This window comes from Miniopterus natalensis, chromosome 7, assembly GCF_054644295.1.
Source record: "Miniopterus natalensis isolate mMinNat1 chromosome 7, mMinNat1.hap1, whole genome shotgun sequence".
In the NCBI taxonomy this organism is placed as follows: domain Eukaryota; kingdom Metazoa; phylum Chordata; class Mammalia; order Chiroptera; family Miniopteridae; genus Miniopterus; species Miniopterus natalensis.
Window position 1 is genome coordinate 10,058,640 of NC_142087.1, and position 21,758 is coordinate 10,080,397.

General features: G+C 51.8%; 1 protein-coding gene across 1 annotated transcript in view; it reads left to right on the plus strand.

The window, feature by feature from the left end:
* Nucleotides 1-4,966: 4,966 nt before the first annotated feature.
* Nucleotides 4,967-21,758, plus strand: part of TGM2 (transglutaminase 2) — a 29,251-nt gene continuing 12,459 nt past the window's right edge. The window contains exons 1-7 of the mRNA XM_016219297.2: nucleotides 4,967-4,971; nucleotides 5,751-5,866; nucleotides 8,951-9,130; nucleotides 12,760-13,002; nucleotides 16,363-16,481; nucleotides 18,433-18,561; nucleotides 19,578-19,755. Of these exons, the coding sequence (XP_016074783.2) occupies nucleotides 4,967-4,971; nucleotides 5,751-5,866; nucleotides 8,951-9,130; nucleotides 12,760-13,002; nucleotides 16,363-16,481; nucleotides 18,433-18,561; nucleotides 19,578-19,755 (970 nt within the window). The remainder of the gene's footprint in view (nucleotides 4,972-5,750; nucleotides 5,867-8,950; nucleotides 9,131-12,759; nucleotides 13,003-16,362; nucleotides 16,482-18,432; nucleotides 18,562-19,577; nucleotides 19,756-21,758) is intronic.

The following is a 21,758-nucleotide window of genomic DNA, read 5'->3' on the forward strand; positions in this document are numbered from 1 at the left end:
GGGCTGGTGGTGAAATTTTTTTTGGACACATTAATTTTCTCTTTTATCTCTTTCTATATTTTTTTCTACCTTCTTTGCCAGACTTTCTTTATTTTGGAGTATATCCATCTTTACGAAAGCTCAGTGCTAAATGTAAAACAGGTTATTCTTTTCTTTTGAAAGTTAATCTTTAATTACCAAAGTGGTACATAAAAATAGTTGTCCACTTAAATTTTTCCCACCTCCCAGGCAATTCTGAAACCAGCTTCAATCACCCGTACTTGCCCCCAGTCATGGCCTCCAGGACCCCTCTCCCCACTGTCAGTAATTTGGAGTGGTTTTTCCAAACTTTCTTCTGTATGTCTACATTTACATATCTTATAGATATTTGCATTTTTGTTCTCATAGAAAATAAAGAGTCTCGTGGAATCATCCATCACATAATGTCCCCTCCCTACTTGGTGTTTTTATTTTTATTTTTTGCTCAAAATTATGACTTGGAATTGTTTCCATGTCCTCTTCTGTTTTTTAACTGCTGCTTAATATTCCCAGGCATAACTTATTTATCCATTCCCCTTTGCTGGGCACTTAGGTTGCAGCCAATTTTTGCCATAACAAATAATGCTGTAGAGACTCCCCCGGACACATCCCTGGGGCACACACAAGAGCGTTTCCCTTAGGTTTTTGATGGGAGAATGGGACAATATTTGCAGAGGCTTCCAGAGTTTTATTATTGGCTTTTTTTTAAACCACCATTTAAAAAAACCATATTATTAAGATGTAATTCATACCCATAAAATGCATTTATTTAAAGTGTACAATTCAATGGCTTTTAGTATAGTCACAGATTTGTGCAACTATCCCCAAACTCTAATTTTAGGACATTTCTTCACTCCCAAAAGAAACCCCAAGCCCATGAGCAGTCATCCTCACGTCCCCTCGCTGTAGTCCCCGACATCCATTCATCTGCTTTCTGTCTCTGTGAGTTTGCATATTCTGGGCATTTCATGTAAATAGAATCACATCACATGTGGCCTGTGCCTGGGTTCTCTCCCTTAGCATACTAGTTTTGAAGTTCCCACATGTTGTAGATGGACCAGTGCTTTACTTCTTTTTATTGTCATATAATCAACCACCCTCTTGGGGGTACTTACCCTTTACCAGGCATGGTGTTAATCCTCACAAAAAGCCTATGAAGTAGGCACTCTATTGTCCTCATTTTACAGATGAGGAAACTGGGGCTTGGCAGGATCACACAGGAAAGGAAATGGCAGAGCTGAACTTGAACCCAGGTCTGTGGAGCTCCCAAGCCTGTGTCCTTGGAGCTGAGCCACGCTGCTGCTAGAAGTAGCAAGAAGGGAGTGAAAAGTGTCTCGTGGGCCTGAAGTACTCATCCCAAAGTCTCTTTATTCATAGGATGCCTCTAGGTCACTGTCATGACTGTTCATGACTGCCCTGTGAGGCTGGACGCAGTGAGCAGGACAGTTTACCCAACTCCAACTGGCCCCAGATATTACCAAAGTCGGAGGTTCTGGGTTCTCTTGTGCTTTTTTTTTGACATCTCCCTGTCTGGGCACCTCCCACCTCTGGTGTCTTAACTTCTCATCTTTGGGGGCTGTTATATCAAGTTAGGATGTTACTTTTTTTTTAAATGCTTTTATTGATTTCAGAGAGAAAGGGAGAGGGAGAGAGAGAAACATCAATGATGAGAGAGAATCATCGATCTGCTGCCTCCTGCACGTCCCCTGCTGGGGATCGAGCCCACAACCCGGGCATGTGTCCTGACCGGGAATCGAACTGTGACCTCCTGGTTCACAGGCTGACGCTCAACCACTGAGCCACGCCAGTCTAGTCGAGCAGGATGTTACATTTTGATTAAAATTGTATGCGGAGTAAGTGATAATTGGTTGTGAGTAAGGGTCTGAAGCGGGTTTTCCTATGAGTAAAGCAAAATTTGCTGCCTGAAATGGGCAGGACTCCACTCTCTAAAAATCTTAACACTCCCCATTCCCTGGAGTGTCTGGACAGTTAAGAAATGGAAGCACTTAATAGTGACAATACTAGAATCAACTTATTATCCTTGGAAGGGGCGTTCACTCTTTTTAGGATCTCTTTCTCTGAGCCCAGTGGGCTAGGAGTTTTGAGTCCCTTTAATTTGGAGACTGAGATTTGAGGCCACACAGCCAATAAGAGGGGGTCCAGGGGAGGAGCCTGGAGCTTTTGGACTCCACGTCAGCCCTTGCCACACCAGCTCACCTCCGATGACACCATGCAAGCCTCATGTTCCGTCTCATTCCCGTTGCAATGCAATTCCCATTTGCAAATGGGAGAAGAGCAGCTTTCTAAATGTTCAACACTGAAGGGAGAAGCACAGGGCCAGTGCTTGCTTTTCCATAGTGTTTGGAGCACCCTGACTCTGCTCTAACTTGCCGCGTGGCCTAGGGAAATTGCTTGCCCCAGGTCTCTGAGGCTCAGCAATGGGTCTCCCTCCTCCAACAGATGTGATTGGAGAGTAAGTTGGGCTCAGACCTCTCATCTTTGATGGAGGCAACACAGCATGTTAGAAGCCCCAGCACCACACCCTGGCTCCTGGTCCTGCCATGGGCAACTGGCACCACAAATCTTGCCAGCCAAGGCTCTGAGCTGGGCTAACCCCCAGAGCTTGGGCCAGGGTTGGACAAGTCCTCCCACTCCCTCTCTGCCACAGGTCACTTATTTATTCAACAAACATTTACGGAACAGCCACTAAAGCCAGGTGGGTGGAGGGAGACAGAGACCCATACACACTGGTCCTTAGACAAGGCAGACTGTGGCTGTGGACTGTGGTGCTGGGGCCAGAAGAAAGTCTTGCTCTGGGTGGACTCTGGGAGGAGGTGCCTTTTGACTGGGGCTTAAAGCCCAGGTGAAATTTTGATTGGTGAAGAGGGTGGGCATCCCAGGTAGAGGGTATAGCTTGAGAAAAATGCCTAGAGGTGGGTAGAATTGCAGCCTGCATTTGGGGGCTAGTAGAGTGTCTGATGAGACTGGAGGGTTAAATGTGGGAGATGCACTCAGAGGGTAAGTTGGGCCAGATCTGCAGGGCCTCATATGCAGGTCCAGAAGCCCAAATTTTCCTTTGAAGGCTTTTGGTGGGGGAGGGGCGAGCTCAGATTGCACATCAGAAGATCCCCTCTCTTCTTTACACCACCCTGTGAGATCTGGGATGTGATTCTGCTTTTACAGAAATGGAAGCTGAAGCCTCGGTGGGGTGAACTAAAGTGCTCATGGCCCACAGAGCTTAAGTGGCATAATTGGGGCTGAGATCCTACACAGGGGGCAGGGGCAGTGGGAGGGGGATGCATTGTGATGGTGGAGCTGAGGACACCATGAGCAGGTCAGTTTTTCCATCTGTAAAATGGACACATTGGGGAGGGCCACCTCAATCAGGTGCACTGTTCTCTGCTCCTCACAACCTGGGGCACATAGACCCTGCCTCCGACAGGCCATCAGCCATGCTTCCTCTCAAAGGGGTCACACTTACCTCTTGCCCTTTTCTCCAAGTCTCCTGTTCTCACTCCTACCTCAGCCCATCCCACCTCAGGGGAGTCTGGTCCTTCCCTCCCTGGGCTTGCTCATGCCAGACGCTGCTCATCTGCCATTAGTCACCAGTTGGTAGGAAAGCTGAAGCCTTCAAATGCCCTATCACAGTTCCACCCACTACTGCCCTGTCCTCCCTCTCCTCTCAGCTCAGCCACCCAGGGCCATCTTTTGCCTAGGGACCCCTCGTCCTTGGGGAATGGCTCAGCCACACCAGGGCCTGGGAGCCCAGTTGTGCTGTGTGGCCTCAGGCAGTTTCCCCAACCTCTCTGAACCTTAATCTTTTTTCCTTTTCTTCCTTCTATTCTCCCTTCAGCTCTGACTCATCCCTCTCTCTCTCATGCCACAAACATTCATTGAATGTCCGCTGTCCACCAGACACCACAGATCAGAAGCATGGGGTGGGGAGGGGCGGGGCAGGATATAGGACTGACCCCTGAACCATGAAAGAGTCAGAGCAGGCTTTTGAACCAAGGTCAGACTCTGTGCCCCACTTCCTGACTGTGTGACCCTGGGCCAGTCACTTTACCTCTCTGAGCCCCAGCTTCCTCATTTTACAAATGACAAAAAATCATGTTATGAGATTTAAATGGGATATCTGGCTGGTAATGGGATATTCAAAAGTTCTAAAAATTCACCTGTCTCTACCTCAAGGCCTGGAAATTCTTACAAAAGTGAAGGACTGCCCTGGCCAGTGTGACTTAGTTGGTTGAGCGTCTTTCAATGCACTGAGCCCATGCATTCAGAGGTTGCCAATTCAATTCCCAGTGAGGGCACATGCCTGGGTTGTGGGCTTGACCCCCAGAAGGGGGATGCAGGAGACAGCTGATTGATGTTTCTCTCTCTCTCTCTCTCTCCCTTCCTCTCTCTCTAAAGTCAATAAAAACATATTAAAAAAGAAAGACAGTGAAGGACTGATCTCTCTAATGGTGAGGTCCTTGCATCAGTGACCCTGGGTACAAGACTTATTTGGGAGGCATTCCTACCAAAGTAAAGGTTCTGAGCACCCCCCAATATTCTACATTGTTTGCCACCTGCTTCACCTACACATAGGAACCTCATTTTTTTGTGGGGGAAGGGGAGTACTGATCTTAACTTCCACATAAAAATGTTTTGGGAACCATTTATTGAGCACCTACCATGTGCTCAGCACTGAATAGACATTGTCTCTAACCCCCGGAGGTGGGGACTCTTATTATACCCATTTTATAGAGGAGGAAACTGAGACTCAGAGAGGTCTAGTAACTTGCCCAGGGTCACACAGCCAAGAATGACCTCAGATACTGCCTGCTCTAACCATTGCACGCACTTCCCTTGCCTGTACTGTAGGGGAAGCTTGAGCCCATGACCACTCTCTCTGGGCCTCAGTTTTCCCCTCAGTAAATTGGAGTTTTGAACCTTTACTTGAGCAATGAGGTAAGACAAGGCAGGGTTTCCCAGTCCCCCTGAACAGATGGGAAAGCTGAGGCCCCAGAGTGGGGCAAGGCGCCCCTGGTCACCTGGACCTTTGTTGTCCTTCAGGGCCACTTGGCATTTTTGCTCCAAAATTCAGGGACCCCAGTACACAAGTCTGTGTGTGCATCTTTACATGAGTCTGTGTCCGCATGTGTGCCCATCTCCGAGTATCTGCATTTTTGCCTGTCTGTAGGTGTCTCAGCCTGATTTTGTGTCCACATCTGATGGCACTTTGGTGTCTGTGAGGTCTGTCTGTGTGTGTCTGTGAGCTGGGTGCGTCTGGACACCTGCATATTTGTGTGTGGCTCTTGGTGGGCACCTGTGTGTCTGCCCGTGTCTATGTCCTGGCAGGTCTCCGGTTTTAATCTGATTTTGCGTCCATGTCTCTATGTCCAGGTTTGTCTGCTGTATGTGTGGGAGTGTCTGTGTCTGTGTCCGCTCCACGTGTATGTATAGCTGTATGTGTGTATTTTTCTGTCCGGGTGTCTGTTACCCCAGCTCTGACACTGTGGGTCCAGGTGTGCCTGTGTCCTGATTTAATTGTGTGCCCCTGTCCTTGCTGTCCCCTTGCACGCAGTCTGCTCCCCCAGGGGGAGCCCTTGCCTGGCTACCATTCCCTCCCTCCCTCCTCGGGGCTCCTGCCCTAGCTGGCCAGCCCAGAACGTGGACCCAGACTGGCAATAGCGGCCACACCAGGTCCCCGCCTTCCCTTTTGGCCCCACCCCCGGCCCGCCCCAAAGTGGCTATAAGTTCCTCGCGCTCAGCTTCCTCCACAGTGCGGGCTGCCAGTGGTGCACAGTTGAGGATCCCGCCACCAGTCTGAGGAGACACTGCCACCACCTGACCATGGCTGAGGGTGAGTATTAGGGTCAGGGCTGCTGCTACTCAGGGTGCCCTGTGCCCTGCTGTCCTTCCCTGGTCTCGGTGCTGTGCCAGTGCAGTGGGGTCAGGACAGGCTGGGGCTCAAATCTTCCAGAGCAACGTGAGGTCTGCGCCACGTGCAGGGTGCCTGGTTCCTCATTCAGGCTGGGCTTGGGGCCTCAGTTTCCCCATCGCCAGGGTAATCATTAACCCCTGCCTCTCTGGATCAGGTGAGGCAATGGAATGTGAAGGCCCGTTGTAAACTGTAAAGTACGGTGCTAGTGGGCCATTGTTCCTGTCTTCTGTCAGATAGTGTGGCTGGGTCCCTGTTGCGTGTCCAGCAGCATAAGACTGTGCTGGGCTTGCCCGCCTGGCCTCGGAACACGTAGCTCTGGTTAGTCCTTGCCAGCTGTAAGGAAGCGTGCCTGCCGCCCCCGGTGGCAAGCAAGCCCGCCCTGGCTGGCAGAGAGGAGGCTCCCGGCCCCTGTGGGAGAGGGGCCCAGAGCAGGCGTGTTCTCTGCCGCCCCTTCCGGCTCTCGAGTTCTGCAACCCTTAGCCACTTGTTGAGTCTCAGTTTCCCCTTCTGTAAAACATGTTTTATTGTTTTTTTAAATTGATTTGAGGGAGAGGGAGAGAGAGAAACATCAGCTTGTTCTTCTACTTATTGATACATTCATTGGTTGATTCTTGTATGTGCCCTGACTGGGGATCGAACCTGCAACCTTGGTGTATCAGGGCAATACTCTAACCAGCTGAGCTACCCTGCCAGGGCTCCCTACTGTAAAACATGGGTGATAATGCCAGCTTTTGGTACATCTGTGAGGGTGAGAGGAGTGAAAAAGGGGCTCAATTTTGTACCCCCCCCCCCCCCCAAACACACGCAGTACTACCATGTCACCATGCTGGGGGAGGGCATTTCTACAATGAGGGATGTCCCTGCAGTAATGCTGCTGGGCCCTGCATCCCGGCTGGCCCTTGGGTCAAGTCTCCATTTGAAACGACCCCTGCACCATTGTAGTCCCAGGAAGGTGCTGCGGGCGAGGGGATATGGAGAGGGACATGGGCCATTTGGAGGAGGCACGGGTGGGAGGAACCATGAACCTGCCTGACCTGCTGTGTGATCTCAGGTCACCTTTGTCCCTCTCCGGGACCCAGTTCCCAATGTGTAGGTTCAAAAACCAACTCAGGGCTGGCTGTGACATGTCGCCAAGGTGGCCGCTTGTACCCAACACAACTTCTTATCCCTATACCCAAGAGTGAGTCTCAGTGGGACTGAGAGGCCTTGGAGATGCCAGTTATGAGGAGCTTCATGCCCCAGGGCCAGAGGGGCCACTTCCTACAGGGTCCCCCAAGGCCGAAGACCTCCAGTCCTTTCTAAGTGCAGAAATCCCACGATTTCAGCCCCCGGTGTTTCTGCGCCATTGGAGCTGGGCATGACTTTTGGAAATCCCCCTCCAGACAATAGCCTGAGAGCAGAGACTGGCCATCTCTCGGAGACCTTCCAGGGACACAGCAGTGCCCTTTCCCACTTAAGCAGGCCAGTGCAAGTTCTGTCTTCTCTATGAAGACCTCTTCCTCAGTGATCGTAGGGGCTCAGCTTCCCAATGTCCCTTCCCTGGCTGCAGAATAACTCAGACACAGTGGGAGACAACAGGGGAGGGGGGTCAGGGGAGGAGAGGGGGGAATATGAACAGACTGAGCTGTGTGGTGGTTACCAGCGTAGCCTCCAGAATCTATAGCCCTGCATTCAAACCCCAAAGCTGCCAAATGCCCTGGAACCTGGGGCCACAGAATGTTTATCTCTGTAGTCACTGGGCACTTTGCACCTCACTTTTGGATATTCCAGGGTAGGAGGCAGGAGATCTGAATCAAAGTGCTAGTGGAAGGATTAATTGCAGGGTGACTTTGGGCAAATCCCCACCCTTGGGCCTCAGTTGGACCACGTATTTCCCAAAGGCCCCACAACTCTGAGAGTCTGCCTTGCCCATTTCCCCTACTCTATGGGCTTCCCAGTCTTGATCTTGAGCTTGTCAAGGTTTATGAAGTTGTGTTCCCTCAGATCCCCGCCCACCCCACCACCCCTACCCCTGCCCTGGTCTTCAGCTCCCTCTGAAACTATAAATAGAACTTTCACATAGCAAACTCCTGCCCTGGACCAGGCCCTGGGGAGAGAGTGTCCCAAGATCCTCTGCTAGAACTCACAGAGCCTTTTGAGGCTTCAGTAAAGGAGGCACAGAGAGGGAGAGACACCTGTTGAGGGTCACACAGTGGTATAGCAGGGCTGAAACCTAGGTCCAGAAGACTCCAAAATCCCCGTCATTTAAAAAACCTTTTATTATGGAGAATATTGAACATGTGTAAAAGTAGAGAGAATGGCATGATAAATGGGTATGTTCTCACCAGTCTCATCTACCACTAACTGATGGTTACATCTGCCTCCTGCACCCCAATCTGACCCCCCCAAATTATTTGGAAGCATCATTTAATCTGTAAGTATTTCAGTATATATCTTTAAAGGATAAGGACTTTTTTTTAGACATTAAAAAATTAACAAAAATTCCTTAATCACAATTATACCATCAGTATTCAAATTTCCGGTCATCTCATACGTGTAATAAATGTTTTAAAATAGTTATTTTTAAAAAAATCTAAATAAGGCCCACACAGCACAGTGGGTTGGAATGTCTCTTAAGTTCTTCATAATCTATAGGTTCTTCCTTCAAATTTCTTTCCCCCTTTTTTTTCTTGCAATTTAGTTGTTAGAGAAACCAAATACCTTGCCTTTTGTTTCCCTGAGTACGAATTTTTTTATTGGGTCCTGGTTCTTTGTTTAAAATGTTCCTCAGCCCTCTGTATTTCCTGTAAACTGAAAATTGAAACCAAAAGGCAAAGCCTGTGTAATTAACCTGTCCCAAATACTGCTCTTGCTTTAACCAAAAGAATCCTCATAATGGTAGAATAGCTCGAGTTTACTAATCATTTACTATGCACCAGGCACTGTGATAACTGAAGGTGCATGGTAGGGGTCGCAGCTGGCGAGGGATGCCCCCCAGGCTCATGCCCCTTACTGTCTCCGTAGATCTGGTTCTGGAGAAATGGGACCTGGAGCTGGAGGCCAATGGCCGGGACCACCACACGGCAGACCTGTGCAGGGAGAGGCTGGTGGTGCGGCGGGGCCAGCCCTTTCGGCTAACTCTGCACTTTCAGGGCAGAAGCTACGAGGCCAGTGTGGACCACCTCACCTTCAATGTCTTGACTGGTAAGTAACCCCCACCCCACACACACCCCTGAATTTGTCCTGCTCTGTGATTTCACTGTCTCCGACAGATAATGGAACAGTTCACTCCATTCCTCTCTGTTCCCTGGAAAATTCCCGGCAGCCACTAGCTCCATTTCACAGAGGAGGGAACTGAGGTCCAGAAAGGTGAGAGATGTCACCCCAGGCCACTCAGCTCTGTAAACAAGTCTGTGCTTCTGGACACCTGGGTTCCTAAAAACCTGTTATCACCTGGGTTGGGGTCAAGATCTTGTGTGCTCTTTCCCACATCCAAACAACTTTCAAACTCTTATCAATAGCTGCTTCCCAAAATCCACGCAAGCTGACCAGGCCTCTGGGATCAGGCCCAAATGAGATCTGGGTGGTGGAAAGAACCCAGCTGGCTCCAGCCCTTGGGAGGCTGCCTTGGGCTCCAGATAAACCTGGGTTCTGGTGCAGACTGGGCTGCCTACCTGCTGTGTCACCTGGGGCAAGTTGCTTAGGCTCTCTGAGCCTGAGTTTTATCATGTGAAAAGCAGTCTTGGTGAAGGGTTGTTAAATGAAAAGGGCCTGACTTGGGGGAGTGCCCTGTAGATATTAGTGGCTGTTGCTGACCTTGCTCCAGGAGCTCCAGCAATGGACAAAGGAACATCAAGGCCCCAGCCGCCCCAAGGTTTATGAAGTGCCCAGTCCTGGGATGCCCAGTGCCCAATCCTGGGAAAGTGGCCTTGAATGCCAAATCAGTTGCTTTGCTTTCCAGTGAGAACCACTCCATTGAGGTCAGCGAGGGGCCACCTGGCTGGGATTTTGGCCCAAGAGTGGGAAAGTCCTGCTCTTTCTGCGGTCTCTGAGGTCAGGAACTAACTGCACCCACCTGGCTGAGGCCCATATTTACCTGGCAGCTGTTTGATAAGGCTTATCACAGCGCCGCAGACAGGCCACGGATATCCCCTGCACCCCTTTCCTCCCTTCCCTCCCCTTCTTCAGGGACACAGCCGCTACCTAAAGTCCACCCACCCACCCACACCCAGCTCCCTGTCTAACAAAGGGGCCTCCAGCTAGTCTCTGATCTTTCTAGCCTCAGTTTCCCTTCTGTAAAGTGGCAAGTTGGAGTACATGACCGTGGTGCTCTGAGAAAAGTCAAGCTTAGGATGATGACATTCACACCTAGGCAACACCTGCTGTTTGCATGTTCATTCGAAATCCCCCACCTTGGGAGCATAAGGGGCCCCCGTTTTACAGATGGGAACAGTGAGGCTCAGAAAGGTCAAGTTACTTGCTTGGGTCACACAGTGAGTAGGAGAAAAGCAGAATTCAAACCCAACCATAGAGTCGAAGTTTTTTGTCACTGTGACCCCACAGCAGGCACCTTCAAGTGCCTGCCAGGCCTCAATTTATTCCTCTGTGAAATGGGATGGCAGAGGAACTACCACCTTTGGCAGCCTATGGTTCCCCCTTTCTTCTGCCTTCTTTCATTTTCAAGGTGTCCCCTTTCTTTCTCCTCTATTGTCTAGGCAGCCTGGTGTCAGGTAGTTAGGGTTCCAAGTTCAGGGTTGTGGAGGTACCTGGCCTTCCCACCCCAGCAACTAATCTCTGTTCTCCAGTCTTGCCAAGTTATCCCAAACCGTAGCCAGCCTGCCCCGGTCACTTCCACGGCCTCTGCAGGCAGGCATGGGTGGAGGTCACAGTATCTCTGCAAGCACACAGCTTCCCTATCTGAGCAACTGAGCTCCTCCCCGGGCCTAGGGAGACCTGAAGGACAATGGAAGGAAGCCAGGCCTCTCACTTCAAGGCTGGGCTTGTGACCCTCCTGTCCTACCTCTTCAGGGAACTGAAACCCAGAGGGAGAGATCGCTGGCCAAAGTCACTCAGCGAGTGAAGTGTGCGGCCTGACCCCACACATACCCCAGGGCTGTGTATTCCACCCAGGCTCTATTATAGGGGGCAGAACACAGTAGACAAACACAATCTTTGTTACAGAATGAAAGCTACGCTTCCTTCCAAGGGAGGGCCAGGGCTTGGGGGTGAGTGAGGTGGGAGTGAGGCCTACCTGAAGGAGTGAAAAGAACCCTTATGAGGCTGATAGAAGGCTCTGCTCTGGAAAGTTCCTCCACCCACCACACCTGGCCTCCTGCCACCGTGGTCTTGGATAGTGACCAGGACCCCTCAGGTCCCCAGAGTCATTTGGGCCCAGAGAGGTCCCTCCAGTGTCTCTGGCCTCACAGAGTACCCTGTGGAACCGCCGCCCAGGAACTTTCAAAGCCAGCTTACGCGAGCAATGGTGAGGCTGGGGGGGACAGCCCATCTTCATCCCACTCTCCAGGGCCCCTTGGAAGAAAGGGGTGTGTATGTGTGTGTGTGTGCACAGGTGCTTGGCTGTCCTGGGACAGAGAGAAAAGGAAGTATGTTTCCTAACCTTTCCCTGGGGCTGGTTTGTCAATAGTGACAGTGGCTATGGGACCTGGTTCAGGTTATAACCATGGTGACCAGATCACTGATCTTCCAAACAGGAACATTTCTGAGAATGGAAGGGATGTCATTAATAATTATACTAGGACTACAGGCATAGACTGATATTGCCCCGGCAAACTGGGACATAGGCTCACCCCAAATTTACCCCCTTGGTTTCAGTTTTCATTTCACTCCAGTCCTCCAGTCCTGATTTTTAATGGTCCCTTTTGATGACACTGAGGATAGCTCACACTTACTACGTAATTACTGCTTCCTAGTCTCTGTTTTAAATGCCTTCTATGAACTTTCTCACTGAATCCTCTTAACAGTGTTAGGAGGTGGTGGTGGTGACAATACACAATAACTTTTGTTTATTGAGCACTTACTATGTGCCAGGCACTTTGTGAGGTGCTTTACATGCCTCACCTTCTTTAGCTTCATACTGACCTTGTGACAAGGTACTGCAATTGGCTGTGTTTTACAGCTGAGGAAACTGAGGCACAGAGAAGCTAAATAACTGTCGAAAGTCACAGAACCAGTTTCAGATCTGGAATCAGACCCTCCCAAGCATGTGGCCAAAACCTATGTTCTTCTTTGATGAGAAAACTGCAGATCAGAGAAGCCTGGTGACTTAGCTCAGGTCATACAGTGCTCAGGGTCTGAGTGGGGGAACCAGAACAAGATCAGCTCTAGGGCCCCAGTACTGCCGGACTCCTCCCTCAAATGCCGACTCTAGAAGGCAGGGAGCGTTTAAAGGCTCACAGCTGGCTCCTGGCACCCAGACAGGGTCCCAGAGGCCTCTGTCATGCCTGTTAGTTCATGATTATATTTGGGCCTGGGTATGGGTGGGGGAAGGGGCCTGGGTGCTGGGAGGGAGCCCCTCAGTGAGCAGGCCCCTGTATTGTCAGCAGCAGTGGACAGAGCTACAGGGAGGGAGGTGGAAGATTAAAAATAAACCTTCCTGGGCAGCTGCCCAGTCGAGCAGAGAAGGTTCTGTTTCTCCTTTCTGCCACCCAAGTCCAGAAAGGGTAACTGGCCTGCCCTCGCCCTCCGCATGACTCAGACCTGCCTGCATGGGCAGGGCCCTCCTCTCCACCTGAAAAAGCTGCTATTTGAGGCAGCCTCTCTACCTCCCTGAGCCTCGAGATCCCCCACATAACTCCTGCTTTCTCCTTCCACAGGCCCAGCCCCCAGCGAGGAGGCGGGGACCAAGGCCCGCTTCCCGCTGTCGGACGCCGTGGAGGAGGGGGCCTGGACGGCCTCCGTGGTAGACCAGCAGGGCGGCGAGCTCTCGCTGCAGCTCAGCGCCCCGCCTCACGCCCCCATCGGCCTATACCAGCTCAGCCTGGAGGCCTCCACGGGCTACCAGGGCTCCAGCTTCATGCTGGGCCACTTCACCCTGCTCTTCAACGCCTGGTGCCCAGGTGAGGCGCGCTCCATCCACGGGCAGGTGGGAGGCGGGCAGGGCGAGACCCGCACACGGGGGCTGCGTGGGCAGGGGAACGGGGCAGAAGAGACATCACTGTGGGGTGAGTGAGGCCCACCCTGTACAGCTCCGTGCTCAGCCTCCCCAAACCCTGTGATGTGAGGACTCCCCTTATTCCCACGTGCAGAGGAGACAGGCTCGCAGAGGCCCAGCGACTCAGAGCCGCCCAGCTACAAAGCAGTCTTATCCCACATCTTGGTCGGTGTTCCCACAGCCCCGTGAGCTGGGCATGGAGGTGGCCTGGGTTCAGAAGCTCCATTCAAGAGTGGGGTGCCCAGTGGGTGCCCAGGGCCATGGCTCCCGCCTGGTACTGTTTCATGGGATTCTGTTTTAAATCTCACCAGACTGTCTTGGGGAAGGAAAACTGAGGGAGGTGCAGGGGTGGGGTAGCCAGGAGGGGTGGGTCGGAGCAGTTTTGTTACCTAGGTGTCTCCGAGTACACCCTCTCAATCATTCCTCTCAACCGCCCCGACGGGAGAGGTCAGCATCCTCATGTCACAGACAGGAAACTGAGGCCCAGAGAAGCGAAGTGGCTTTTGGCAGCTCCTTCAGTAAGTCAGTGGACCACGCTGAACAAAGCTAGAGAGTCAAAGGGGAGAGCTCGGAAGAACTAAGGCTGACTTGAGCAGATGGGAGGAGCCAGGGGCTGCCATAACACTCCTTGGGTCTCAGTTTCCCCATCTGACTGACAAGGCAGTTAGCTGTGTTTCCTTCCTGCTCCTAAACAGCAAGGCAGAGAGAGAGAAAGACCTTGTGGGTGGGCCTCAGCCTAAGAATGGGGTGTCTCCCCTAAAAGCCTGGGCCGGAGGCAGAAATTCTGGCCTCTCCAGGGTCAGATAACCAGCTTCTTACAGAACCACTTCTTTATTATTTTCTTTTCCATTTTGGGGGCATTTTATAACATATCTGAGCAGAGATATTTTTTATTTTCTCTTTTGCATACTTTGGCTTTTATTTCTCATGATAACAATAAGACAGGAGAACAACCTCTTTATAAAAGCTTCAAGCACTCCCGAGAGACTCCCCTCCTTGGGGAGCACCGTCGTTAGCCACCCTGGAGGCCTCATCTCCTCGGGCTGGGGCGCATGTGCCTGGAGCTCTCGGTCTCTCTGCATTGAGTTCCTCTGTCTCTCTCACACGTAAAAGAATCCCACATATACATCAACCTACTGGGTTGTTTTCCTCTCTGCAATATGTCCTGAAGACCTTTCCACATTCATCAGCACACATGGGCTCATTTTTTTAAGCACCCAAGTGCTGTATCTTGTCCACGCGGCTCGTGCATTCACCTCAGTGGCTCATCACAGGGAGCATGTCACAACCAGCACCCTTGCTTGCGTGGCCACATGGGATGGTTGCTTAGGACAGAACTGGCCCTCCTGGAGCCTGCTGCATGCTCGGTTTAGTATATGTGCTGCTGAGCGAGCGTCTGACACTGCAGAGGTTGCACCTAGTTGGCAGCCCAGCTGGGGGAGCGGGAACAAACCAGTGTCCTCCTCTTCCCACCCAACACTGGGATTTCAGAGTCCAGAGACCAGGGAGCGAGGCTCTGGGGGATGTCTTGCTTCCTCTTGAACTGTCCCCTCCCTGCCCGGAGGGGTTGGTATGGCGGTCAGCCAAGCAGCACAGTGACTAAAGTGACCCACATCCCAGGGCGGGAGCCTCGAGGAAGCAGTGGGGCTGGTGACTGGGAGGTGGAAATTTGGGCTCCGTGGGGGAGGGGCGCTGGATGAAGGTACTGTTCTCCCTCTGGGGGCAGAGGGCAGGATCTGCCCATGAAAGGGACCCTCCTGTCCCTGAGCTGCAACATGGACAGGATTAGGGTGCAGTTATATGTGAGGGTTCTGTCCCCAACGCCCCCACCCTTACCTGAGCTGAAAACCTGAGCTGGGGCCGCCCTAGCGTGCTGACACTCTCACTCTGATGGGAAAACACCGTGGGTAGCTTTTTCTCTTTCACTCTTTTTCCCACACTGCCTGCTGATTTATAACCACATAGTACACTTATCGTAAGGCTAATTTTTATTGCACAATTTCCGGAGCCAAAGAGCAGGATACGTAAGACACTCAGCTATTTTCACATCTGCTTTCTCCATGCAATAGGAGTGGGGGTGCTGGCCACTGCAGATGGGCCGATGGAGCCCAGGGGCCGTGGGGTCCGGGGGTCGGGGCTACTGCATTCTAGGCCCAGCTTTGCCAGGAGCGTGGACTGTGCTTTTTCAGACTGTTCAGTAGGCACAGGGCCTAGGGCCACCATACTTTCAGGGGCCCACGAAAATATGTTAATTGCTTTTAAAATCAGAAGAAAACAATAAACGTTTAAGCTAGAGAATATGCTTTAATATATAATATTAATATAGCCATCATTGTACCAATGCAGTCATAAAAAATTTTTAACATATTTTTTTATGGAAGTAAAAATGCCCAGGGCCCACCAAAGGCATAACATGGCTCTGGATTTCCCCCTTCCCAGCCTCAGTTTCTTCACCTTTGACACGGGGAGGGTAAAGGCCGGCCTGACATTTGACCTGCTGCCTTCTGGCCCCAGCTACCTCAGCCCCTTTTCTGTCCTCACTAGTCACAGGGAACTAAATGCCCTGCATCTTTCAACAGCCCTAACTTTGCTGTCTCTGTTCCTCTGCTTAGAATGTCGTCACAGCATCAGACACCACCTGCTCCAGGTGCTGTGCCTGGCCCCCGACTGGACAGGACCCCACCTCCCTGCAGCCTCAGTCACCCTTTCTTGGCTTTCTCTCCACCCTGAGTGGTGCTCCTTCCTCTCGCTGGCTTTAGCTTACAAGCATCTTTCAGATCTGCCAGCATGTTTTACTCGCAAGGAACACAGAGAGGTGGGCAGAGAAGAAGTGACCGGTTTAAGTCACACGGCAAGTAAGGATCAGAGCTAAGGGGCTCCTGACTCCTGTCCAGGGCTCCTCTGCCTCCTGTTGGTAAAATGTTCTTGAGCCCCGGTTTTTCCATCTGTAAAATGGGGCTTTCATGGGTCCCTTTCACATAGGGCTTTTGCCGAGGATAAGCAAGCTATTGTATGCCACACGCTTATCACAAATCCGGGCACTTGACAAAGGGATGAAAGGCAGCTGCCATTGCTGTTGTTAACTGAACACCTTATATCATTGACCTTGGGTCATACATTAATGGTTAGTTTTTCAGATTAAATGCTAGAAAGGCTACTGAGACACCGACCTGGCCCAGGGGACTTGGCGCCCACGTTGCCATGTCTGTGGGAAACCTGGGCCTCACCAGACCCAAAGCTGAGGCCCCTTCCTTCCCGCCCGCAGCGGATGCTGTGTACCTGGACTCAGAGGAGCAGCGGCAGGAGTACGTTCTCACCCAGCAGGGCTTCATCTACCAGGGTTCGGCCAAGTTCATCAAGAGTATCCCTTGGAACTTTGGGCAGGTAGGGCCACACCCTGCCCTTCCCAGCCGTCTCAGACCCACTGTATGCTGGGCCCTGGGTCTGAGGCAGTCAAGCTGCAAAGGTGTGATGGGGTCTCAGACTCGTCCACCCCATGCTGTCGGGATTCAAGGTCCCTGAAATGGTTAGAGGCTCAGAGAGAGCCTGGGCCAGGCCTGAGGTCACACAGCAAAGCGTCGCCCTACCTGCTATGGGCAGCAGCGTCAGATAGTCAAGGTGGGAAAGAAGTAGGAGAGCCTTTAGGAGTTGTGGGCAAGCAGTCACTCCAGGAGGGAGAAGGGGAATATTCAAGGCCATATATCAAAATAATAGGCAGGACTTGGGGGGTACTTACTACATGCTAAGCATGTGCTGAGAGGGGGTTTTAAACTATTATCTGGATCAATGGCCCTCAAACTTGAATATACATCGGATCCCATCTCTAGTTTCTGATTCAGTAGATCTGGGTGTGGGCTGAGAATCTGCATGTTTAACAAGTTCCCAGGTGATGCTGATGCTTCTGATCTCATGTCCATACTTGGGAACCACTGGTCGGGATGTATCAGCTAGCTACTGCTGAATAACGAGCGAGCCCAAACCTTAAAACAACAATAATTTACTATTTCTATAAATCTCTGGGTCAGCCAGGGCATGGCTGTCTAGACTGAACTTGTCTGACCTCAGCTGGATGGCTTCTCGCTGTTCCATGTGGTTCCTCATTCTTCCAGGCCAGCCTGCACTGGTTCTCCAAACCAATGCTGTTTTCCTCTACCATCCAGCCTCCCATAAAAATTCTTGAGACATTGCTGAGAAAATTCATGAAACAAGAACCATCTCACCCCTGGCCCCTCAACCTCCTGGTGTGAAGGAAGGGAATACTGTCCAGAGGGGTCAGGGCAGTTCCTGAAATAGGCACCATTTGAGCTGTGCTTTGAAGGAGGTGGGTGCATGGTCCGCTAGGCAAAGGGAACTGCATGAGCAAAAGCTCATAGATGGGAAAATTTATGCCTAAGAACTATATTGTAGCCTGGGGAGCATCATGTTTATGAAGGAGCCCCTGGAGATGAAGTGGGAGAAGTCAGCAGTGTTCAGGTTGTAAAGTAGCCTTAATGTCAGGCTGATGGCAATAGGGAGCCACAGAAGGACTCAAGCCATGGAGGGAGGCCTGTGATGAGAGCTGGTTTGGGACAAGAACACAGAGATGGGGAGCACAGGACAGACAGAAGTCTTTGAACATGAGAGATGGGTGGTCCAAATGAGATGACAAGGAGGGAGTTAGCCATACTGAGAGCAGCAGGAAGAGCCTTCCAAGCAAAGGAAATAGCAAGTCCAAAGGCCCTGAGGGCAGAGTGAGTGTGGGTGAGAGATGAGATCAAAGAGGGGGTACGTACCCTGGCCCTAGCTGGTTTGGCTCAATGGTTAGAGCGTTGGCCCGCAGACTGAAGTATCCTGGGCTCGTTTCTGGCCAAGGGCACATGCCTCAGCTGGGGTGGAAACAGAGGGGTGATGAGATTAGGTTTAGATCTTTCTAGTCCACCTCAGTTCCAGTCAGAGCAGTTTATGTAGCGGGGGGCACTCATCCGTTCTGCAGGGTGAGTCAGGTTTTATGGGAAGTGGGAGATTTGGCTGAGCAGAGAGGGCAAAGGGACACTGGCAGAGCCTGAGGTGACTCTGAGGGTAGCGAATCCCCAGAGACGCTGGGCTCCCCACTCTGTGATCTCTACTCCAAATTCCAGCACCCCCCCAGCCAGGCCCCCCAGGCACACCCCCTTTCCCTTTCTCACACTCTCAGTCTTTGTCTCACCCCAACTCCCTCCTGAGCCAGGAAAAGCTGCCATCACAGTCTGTGTGAGACGAAGCAGAGAGGTCCCACAGCTGTTGGGCTTCAAGGCAGGCTTCCTGGAGGAGGTGACTCCTCACCCCCCTCATCCTCCTCTTGTTTCTTCTGACATAGTTTGAAGATGAGATCCTGGACATCTGCCTGATGCTCCTGGACGTCAACCCCAAGTTTCTGAAGAACAGTGGCCGTGACTGCTCCCGCCGCAGCAGCCCCGTCTATGTGGGCCGGGTGGTGAGTGCCATGGTGAGTGAAACGCACGGCGCACCCCAGGGGCCCATGACGGCACAGTGGGGCTGCCCAGGGGATGGATAAGTCTCAGCTGAGAGAGCTTGCATTGAGAAAGACAAGATTTAACACAAATGAGGGTAATGCCATGTGATTCCTCAAAGCAATCCATTCCCTCAGCAAATATTTATCAAGTGTCACTATGTCCCAGGCACCGAGGAAACAGCCAGTATAAGACATGTGTGGTCTGTAACTTCGTAGAGTTTATGTTCCAGTGGGAGGCTGGGCGGAGACAGACATTAACCAAAATGTCGTGTGAGTGAGTGCACAGTCATAAATAATGATGCAGGCGCTGAAGGCGCCTAGATGTGTGAGCGTGTCTGACCGCAGGGCCTAACCTCAGCGAGGGTGGGGGTTCTCCCTCAGTGATGATCCCTGAGCTGGTATACGAACTGGGAGGAGAAGAGCCTTCCCGGCAGAGGGTACAGCTTGTGCAAAGGCCCCGAGGAGGTGCCGACTTGGGCAGGTTTGAAGAGCAGAGGGAAGCCAGTGTGGTGGAGCAGCGTGAGCGGGGAGCCGGGTGCAAGCCGGGCTGCAGAGGTGGCCAGGGGCCAGACCACACAGGCTCTGCAGGCCATGGTCAGAAGCCTGGATTTTATTCTCGAGGGAATGGGAGTTGGGGGAATGACACAATCTGGGCAGGGGCCGGATGTGGTCTTTGTACAACTCAGATCACACCGGGTCATTCCCCTGCCACCCTGTTGTAGACAAGTTCACATCTCCAGCATGGCCTTCAAGGCCTTGACCCCTCTCTACCTCCTCCCTTCCCCTTCTCTTTCTTGCACCCTGGGCGCCAGCCCCAACCATCTCTGATGTACCCCACAGTCTGACACACCTTGGTACTTTTGCACCTGCTCTTCCCTCATCCTGAAACTCCCTTCCCTGCCTTTTACTACGTGCTGGACTTGTGCTCAACCTGGCACAGCCACCACCCTGTCCCCAGACTTGGTCCCCTGATACCCTGCTGGTTGCAGGTCAACTGCAATGACGACCAGGGTGTGTTGCTGGGACGCTGGGACAACAACTACGTGGACGGCATCAGCCCCATGTTCTGGATCGGCAGTGTGGACATCCTGCGGCGCTGGAAGAACTACAGCTTCCAGAAGGTCAAGTATGGCCAGTGCTGGGTCTTTGCTGCTGTGGCTTGCACAGGTGAGCAGCAAGCTGGGATGTGGGAGGGCCTGGAACCTTCCTTTAGCTCCATGAACCCTTGAAGAGGGACACAGAGAACCCCGGAGTAGGAATCAAGAGATCCCAGGTCTCATCCTACCTCTGCCACCAATGCCACCAACGTACTGTGTGGCTTGGAGCCAGTGGCTGCCCCTCTCTGTTCCTTTTGCCCACAGCAAGGGATGTTATTTGGAAGGCAGCATGGGCTCAGGGTTGAGAATATGGACTTTGGAACCAGGCCCACCTGAATTAAAAAGCCCTACCTTTTCACTCACTTGCTGTGTGACCTCAAGCAGATGGTTTCTTTCTGAACCTCAGTTTCCTCACCTGTAAAAGGGGGACAACAACAGGATCTACCTCCCAGGGTGGGTGTGACATAAAGCTATTCAGCACAGAACTTGGCCCAGTGCAGGTCTTCCTCGGTAGACCTATGAATAAGTTGATAATAATAATATCACCAATGTCAAGAAAGAGAAATGCAGAGGAGGAAAAGAGAAAGTCAATTTAAAACCAAAAAAGGGGGAAAAATAGTTTAAAAAAATCTTGAAAATTTGAGCTCAGAAGATTGTTCCAGAGCTGACCATGGTGCTCATGAGAATGGGTTAGCATCACATCCTGGTTGGGAACGCGGCATCTGGAGTCAAGGGCTGATTTCAAACCCTAGCTCAGTTTCTTACCATCTGTGTAAATCACTTAACTCCTTTGAGCCTTGGCTCTATTATAGATCAAATGGGGATAGTAATGGAGCCTTTATCCTGGGGTGGTTGTAAAGATTAGATGAGTTAGCATAAGTGAAATGTTAAAAATGATTTCAGATGCATAAGGGCAAATACCTACATAGTGCTGCTGCCTATTATTATTATTATTATTAATCGGGCTCAGGAAACCTAAGAGGCTGATTTCAGGTTCCCAGATTTTCTGACTCCGAGACCAGTGCTCAGGTCCAGAAAAGGGTCCCTAAGAGCCCCAGAACTGTCTTCTACTCTGTCAGGCCGTGTAGGGACAGCCTGGCCCTGGTCCCCGTCTCTGCTCCATGACTGTCTGTCCCCGGTGACCTCTGAATTCCTCTTTTTCGTGGAAACTTCCCCATCCTAGGTCCTTTCCTCTGAGGGGCCTAACGCTCACCTGCTCAGAGAACCCCATGGGATCTTGCCCTCTCCCCACGGCCAAGGCTGAGTCAGGGTCATTGCAGCCCCCTCCCAGGCGTGGTGTGTAATGGAACCAAGAAAACGTGGGCAAATGAGGGTCTGTCTGATTCCCTTGGTTCCTGCCTTTCTTCAGGAGGCCAGATGGTGGGTTGGTCCATGGGGCCAGGGATAGACTGCCTGGCTTGGCCCCAGCTCCACCTCCAACCTCGGGGTGGACTTGGGCAAGAGAAGTGATGTCAGTTACCCAGCCTCTGTTTCCTCACCTGTAAAATGGAGACAGTGGTGACTGACTTAATTCGCAGGAAGCTTGTGGAACCTGGGGAGATGGCCCTTAGCACAGTCTCCTGCTCAGGCCAGGTTTCCGTGGGGGTTTCCAGGGGAAGCTGTGTTTCCTCGGCGGGATCCTGGGGCATTTTCTCAATGTCTGCGAGTTGGCCAGCGCTGACTAGACAGACGTTTGCAGCGATGGGCACTGTGACACACTTTGCTGGTCCACCCTGGGCACTGGCAGACGGGTCTGCCCACACCCAGCACCTCTCTGAATCATCACAACATCCTGACAAGCTGCTATTATTAGCTCCTCTAAGAAGAGGAAATGGAGGCTCAGAAAGGAGAAGTGGCTTGTCCAAGGCCACACAGCTGGTGGGTGGCATAGCTGGGCCTGGAACCAGGTGTGCCTGATTCTGGGGCAGCCTCCCGGCCTTAGAGTGCGATGGTGAGGCTTCCCAGGACACCATCCCTGGGGAAAGGAGTGATGCCTTGCTCCTTGGGCAGTGGGGACAGGAGTCTGGTGGCATGGCAGGCAAGGCTTAGGTCTGGGACACCAGCCTTCGCTGA